Source organism: Apaloderma vittatum, unplaced genomic scaffold (genome assembly GCF_000703405.1).
Source record: "Apaloderma vittatum isolate BGI_N311 unplaced genomic scaffold, ASM70340v1 scaffold45768, whole genome shotgun sequence".
Classification (NCBI taxonomy): Eukaryota; Metazoa; Chordata; class Aves; order Trogoniformes; family Trogonidae; genus Apaloderma; species Apaloderma vittatum.
The window spans coordinates 1-6,675 of NW_009729975.1; the positions used below are offsets into that span (position 1 = coordinate 1).

A 6,675-nucleotide genomic window follows, 5' to 3' on the forward strand; every position below is an offset into this window, starting at 1 on the left:
GGGGTCTCTGAGGGGGCCGGGCCGGACGGTTTCCTGCCCTGGTTAAACTTCCAAAATCAGCTTTGGTATTGTCTAATCTGTGACAAGTCCTGCTGTTTTTTCTTCTGCCTCCGTTTTATTATCTATAAAGCAGGGGAAAGGGCTTTGTGTATCTATAGGTTTTAACAATTTTTGCTAGATCAGGAAACTAAAAAATTCTCAAGATGCAGAATAATCCATAATACAAAATGTTTCTCTCTGACCTGGATCCCTTTGCTTTTCAGAGGTGATGTTTCCATCCAGTAATGGATACACCTGAGAATTCAGCCTCTGTAGTCTCTGTTATAATCATTTATCTTTAGGAAAAGGCAAAACTTCTGAGAAGTCAGCCTGCTCAAATTGTGGAACCCAAAGGTCTTCTATATGTCCAGCAGAGAGAGTTTGCAGTGACTACCCCTAAGGATGGTATGTAGGAACAGAAACTTTTTTTATTTTTTTCTTCCACTTCTCACTGATTGTGAGAACGGAGTTCTTACAATGTTTCTCTCCTTTAAAATAGGTTCTGTTTCCATTCTTGGATCCGATGATGCCACTACCTGCCACATAGTTGTGCTCCGACACACAGGTATCTTTAAAGGAGGTTCAGAGTAAAATCTGTACCCCCAAAGTAATGACTTATTATTGGTTTATGTTGCATTAATAAAACAAACTGTAAATACGTTTGTATAAGCTTCAGTCTCAAAAATTCAAATGGTGCATTAACTAAATGACTTGTTCAAAGAGTTGGTGTGTTTAGTGTCAGAGATTCCATGTTCTGGTGGTTCAGCGAGTGGATCCTAAACTCAGTTGGCCCCTGTGGCAGCGGCAGTTGCAGACCTTGGCTGTGTCAGCAGTTTGGGCCTGCAGGGTTTGGTGATAACAGGGGTAGGATTTATGGAAATACCCATGTGATGTGTCTGGATTTCTGGCGTTAGAGACATTGTCTGGTCCTGGTCAAGAGGATGCTTGTACCTCTCACATGAGTTCTAGGGAGTTTCTAGTGCGGCACACAGAGAGGTCACTGCCTCTGGTCAGCCCATCTCTTCTGGTGGAGGCTGCTGTGCTGAGAGGAGGCGAGGTCGTGGTGGTGGATGTTGCTCTTATGGTGCTATGGTAGTGTAAACGGTCCGTGATTTTGGTTGTGGCAGCATAACAGTCTCCCACAAAGTCATTAACTCTCTTCTTATGTCTTCCGCAGGCAGTGGAGCCACCTGCTTGACACACTGCGACGGATCAGACACGGAAGCTGAGGTGTCGCTTATCATGAGCTCAGTAAAATCTTTCTCTGACACCACGGGATCTGGAAGGTCAGCTCTGCTCTTATTCCTTGTGCGCTGTTTTTCTCAAAGGGTACTGTAGTTTGTAAGGTGGGGGGTTTGATGTGATTATATGGGGTTCAAACAAGGTAATTGTGCAGGAACGACGTGAAATGTCGCAATTTCCTTGATGATGATTTTGAGGGTATTTTTAGCAGTGGTTTAAGGCATGGCTTTGTTCTGGTTAGTGTCTCTGTAAAATGACATTGTGAGGTTTTGTGTTTACTGTTTCCTAGTTAACTTCTGTTTCAGATGTGCAAAATTTGTCAAAGAACTGGTTTTGGTTTTATGGCATAGTTTTCCTTCTAGGCTGTTGGTCTTGTAAATTCCTTCTGGGACCCGAGAGTCCATCTGAGATTTTTCTAACTCCTGCATTTAAAAAAAAGAAAAAAAGGGGGGGGGGAGCGGGACAAAACAGTGGGGGGAAACAAGCTCTGAAACAGAATTTAGGAAACAAGGTTCTTTTCTGGGTGTGGAGCATTTTGCCCATTGTCTTTTACAAGAACATAAACTCAATGAATTTAGAAGATACGATCTCTAAAAAATTCAGTTTGTTAATACTTGTCTTTACATAAGACAAGTCTTCAGAGAAGAACCCTGCTGTGTGGTCCAGAATAGTTGTGAGGGGGTCACAGGAGCAAATGTCTTCATGTTTAATTAAGCCTTTCTTGGGAACTGAAAGGTGATGACTGAGTTCAGTCCAGACCTGACTGACCCTCGGAGAGAGCCCGGTTTAGTTGGAGCTGCATGCACTCGATGCCTCCCTGCATTCTTAATTTGTGCTCTTTCATGGATGATCCCTGAAGTGTCCAGAATGGAATTACTGTAACTTGCCGTGTAATGGAAATGGACTTGGTGCATGTGTTTATAACAAGTGAGGCTTCCCTAATGACTGTTTTGCAGTTTGGGCTGGGGATTATTTTGTAAAGGTGTTCACTTTGGGATGTCTTTTTAATTGCTGTTTCCTGTTATTCCGTCTCTGTTAGGCTGGAAGTGCACCTAGTTGGAGGTTTCAATGATGATAGGCAGTTATCACAAAAACTTACTAATCAGCTTCTTAGTAAGTTCACGTTTTTTCCACTCTCGTGTCCGATAAAAAAAAAAAGTTCTGGCTGGATTTGGGTAAAGTTTGTTTGTAATCTGAGTCCCCTCTCATTTAATGGAAAGAAAGCTGCATTTGTTTAGAAGGATGTTTTCTCTCCCCGAGAACTTGGTGTGGAGAGGGGTTGGACTCCCGAGGCTCGCATGTGGCTGCTGTGTGGGATGGAGGGGCTAAACTTCAAATTGCTTCCTGGCTTACATGCTGGTGTGTAGAGCTGGGGCACAGTTCAGCTGGGCTTGACTCCTGGCTCTGCTGTCGATACGCTACATCATCTCGGTCAAGTGCTGTCACTGGCTAAATCTATACATGTGGGTGACTTTGTTTAACTTTGTTCATTTCATACCTTAATGCCATAAAATTTAATTGTTTGATGAACGGTGTTATGTCTGTTTGTAAAACCTATAGTCCAGAGAAGCGATTGTGGGGATTTACAAAAAAATTGGAAACGTAAAGTACCTTGTTACTGACAAGTGCTTGGGCTAGTGCTGAGCCCTCTCTGAGTGTGGAGAGGCCTCGCCCCGCTGCCAGCACAGGGACTGGGGCAGATGTCAGGGCTGGTGGCCAAGGGGATAAATAAAAACGAAAAATGGAACCGGCAGACATCCTGGGATGCACCCTCGCGGCCGTTGTACCTCATGATACCTGCTAGCTGTGTTACATGAGAATTCTGTACAGAATAAAGTATTTTGCTTAATTTATTTTTTAAACTTTCTGGTGCATCATTCACGCATCAGGTTACAATTTGAAACAAGAGTGCTATATTGCTATTAGGACTTAAAAAAATATTTCTTTTCTAGTGTGTGGGATGGTGAAAAGCAGAATTAATTTAGAGCTAATGAAGGGCTGGTTTTCTTGCTATATATGTCACATTTTAGGAAGATATATTTAAATATAAGCTGTTAAATGTATAGTGATCTAAAGCAGAGCTGATGCGCAACCAGAGCTAAACTAGTATCAGTAAAAATAGTAAGTGGCACACCACCCTTTTTTGGCATGTTTTTGCTACTGCAAATGGCCGTTCTCTCTAAATTCCCGTGGTGTTTAGCAGTTGCAGCTTTAATTTTAGAGAAGTTAGTTTGAAGCAAATCCACAAAATGCTCTTTGCTCTGTTGCCTTACCCAGGAGCAGTGCGTTAGGGATCTGTGCCCAGCTGTTGCGCAGCGCGCAGCACTCGTAGTGCCCCTCGTCTGTGTACAGCCCCTGCTGTGCCACCAGTCAGTCTTACACATTGCTGCTGTTGTTGTTGCTGTAGGAGCCTTCGATCTCCAACCCGATGATGTTCATTTAGTGACTTTCTGTGTAACAGGTAAGAAAATATTGCCTTGATTTTTGAAGTATCTTTAGCCACTGAAAGCAGAGGGGTCTTTTCTGTCCTGTAAGAAAGAACAGCATGAGACCATTATAATGATTTGTCATTTTTAGTTTAGTTTCTGGTAGCGTGTGTTGAGATGTCAGACAGCGCCAGGAGGATTCCCTCCTTACCAGGTGCTGCTGAAGTGCAGCTGCTGGACAGTAGAACCCACCCGTGATGGTTACCGGGCTATTTCGCTGCCCTTGCCCTGCAGAAAGTGGCCGCGTGCCTGCGACTCTCTTGACAGGCAACTGGGAAAGGCACTGGCAGACCTTTGACCTTCTGGGCTGTTAGACCTGCCTCTCTCCAGGTTCCCGGGAATTCGAAAACTCAGTGCATAGCGAGTGATGTCACATAAAGGAAGAAGTAATTTCTTTTTCTTCCTATTATATTCAGGCTGTGCTTCCATCGTCTTTGTATTTCGGTGCTGTTGGTGACACGCTTGGCATCATCATGGTAGTTGTGTGTTCTGGTGTTGTTTTTTTTTTTATCTGTAACTTGCCCATGCAGAAAGCAGGGTGGCAGTGGGCTGGAGCCAGCTGTGATGTGAGGAGATAAAGTCTTGCTCCAGGCCCCAGGCAGGTTGTTACTGACCTGTACCACCTTTTCTGTATTTCTTTTAGGCTTTCTTGTTTTGGTTTGGTTTTTTTCTTGCTGTCTTTTTGCAACATCAGATCTGTTTTCTGATAATGCACAACTAAATGAATGATGCTCAGAAAAATACCCAAAGCTCTGCAAGTTTGACTCTTTTTTTTTTTTTTTTTTTCCTTACAGAGCTAAATGACAGAGAAGAAAAGGATATTCACTTTCCAATCATTTACGGAATAGGTGAGTTAAACAGAGTGTAATTGTTTGTAACTGGATCACTTTTCAGATTCCAGTAGCAAATGGGCTGCTTTTAATGACTAGGTAAAGCCTGTCCTAAAAGTTAAGTGCTGCAGCTGTTGGAGGTGTAGGTGAAAATAGAAGGTTTTTTTTTCTGGTACCACAGTTAGCAGGTGCATATGTGGAAGGAGCTGTGTACAGATGCAAGCAGATTTTCCTCATTTAACTGTACTTTTGATTTTGTCAATATCAAGCTACTCTGCTAACCTTCGGGGATTAAAATTCCAACCTTCTTTTCAGTGTGTTGTTTTTTTTTCTAATTAGTTTAAGTATCTCTGAAGATATTCTTTGGGAATGTTGAAATGCTGCCAAAGCAAGATAAAGCAGAAATAATGCTGTCAGAGGCTACAGGGTCTGTGCTACTGAGAAATACAAGAACAGTATTGGATTCTAAAGTTCCAGCAACGTAGTTGTGTTGGGGGCACAGTGATTTTACAGAAATGTTTTGTAAATTGTTTTGGTATTTCAACTCTGTTTCCTACCAGCTGTGAATGTTAAAACAGCAGAGATTTTCCCTGCAACCTTCCCAGAAAAAGGGCCAGATGAGGATTTGCGTTCAGCCCATGTTTTAACAGGAGCACCAGTGAGTAAAAATAACGGGGGATAAAAAGTATTTTTGCCGGAAGGGGAGATCAGTTAGGGCCAATGAAATGTCAGAAGTGTGAGGAACAAACACGTCTGTTGTGTTCTGTCAGTAACAAAACAAATGAGAAAGACAGAAGAGCAGAGCCCAGGCTCGTGGTGGGCAGGAGCTCACCCCACGTCTGCCAGGGCCAGCCTTGCCCAGGCAGCACAGCCAGCAGAGTCGCTTATGTAAAGAGATTCAGGTCACGCGTGTAATCCCGGCAGGGTCTTTTAGTTCTGGGTGTGCTGTTACAGTTTAATGTCTCGTTTGCAAGAATAACTGGTTAATCTTCATGCAGTAGGAACAAAGTGGGGGCTGAGCTGCCACCCAGTATGTCTAAGGCAGAAGCTGCAGCTTAAGCTCACAGCTGAAAGTTAAATTGCTGCCTCTCTCCTGTGTGTGTTACAGCTCACGAACATTTACGATGCAAAGATGGAACAGCTTCATATTGGGCCTTACTTCTGGAGGCCTTTCCCACATGTGGATTTCTGGCTGGAACAAGACGATACACAGATTTTACAGGTACCTGAAACTGACCTTGTTTTCTCCTTCTAGCTGAAGTAAAGAGAAGGGGAGGGGCTGTCAGAACTTTCCCTGGTATACTCCTAGGGAGGGTGGGAAATAAATAATTTTATTAAAAGGCAGGATAATGGAGAACTTTGTGCTCTGAATGTCAAGCAGCTCTTGCTACCATCTTGTTTTTCAGAATCTTTCCACATCGCCCCTGGCTGAGCCACCCCACTTTGTTTCCCACATTAGATCTACGTTAACGTTTTTAAAAGAACATCCATTTCCATCTCGCTCCCTGTTCCCTGACAGGAAACCTCGCATCTACAAAAAAAACAATGAAGGGTTGTGGGAACAGGTTTGTTCTGGCAAAATCTAACCTGGAACCAAACACCACAACAGCTTTAGGGAAATACAGTCTTGCAAGAAGAGCAATTTGTTGCAAAAAGCATATTGCTGGTCATAAATACCGTTGTTCCTGCACTTTTTCAAAATAAACTATTTTGACAGAAGTAACTTGCTTTTTCTGCATTACTTACGTAGGAATCACTGCTACCTGAAGTAAGAATTTGGCTTCGTTTACGTTCTATTGTTCCAATCCAGTAATTTGACGAAGAGAGGTAGCAGTGCGCATGCTCAGAGCTTACTGAAACGTAGGGAAATATTCTTCAACAATAACTTAGTTCAGGAGTAATAATTTGAAGAATCTTTATTGAAACATTCAGATAGTATCTAAAGAATGAAGCTCATTCCAACAAAACTACTGGTTTTAACACTTCCAGATATAAAAACATTAAAAATTAATCCTTGTGGCGATAACTTGATCTCCAACAAATTACTCTTATTAACATACTTCATTGCACCAAAGAAA

At 42.6% G+C, this 6,675-nt stretch overlaps 1 protein-coding gene across 1 annotated transcript; it reads left to right on the forward strand.

The window, feature by feature from the left end:
• The first annotated feature begins 284 nt into the window (after positions 1-284).
• NTAN1 (N-terminal asparagine amidase) lies at positions 285-6,317 on the forward strand. The gene is given in 9 exon segments (XM_009874606.1): positions 285-444; positions 539-604; positions 1,217-1,325; positions 2,321-2,394; positions 3,689-3,742; positions 4,562-4,615; positions 5,158-5,255; positions 5,706-5,819; positions 6,004-6,317. Coding segments are annotated over 9 exon segments (909 nt in total). The 3' UTR covers positions 6,184-6,317.
• Positions 6,318-6,675: the final 358 nt, after the last annotated feature.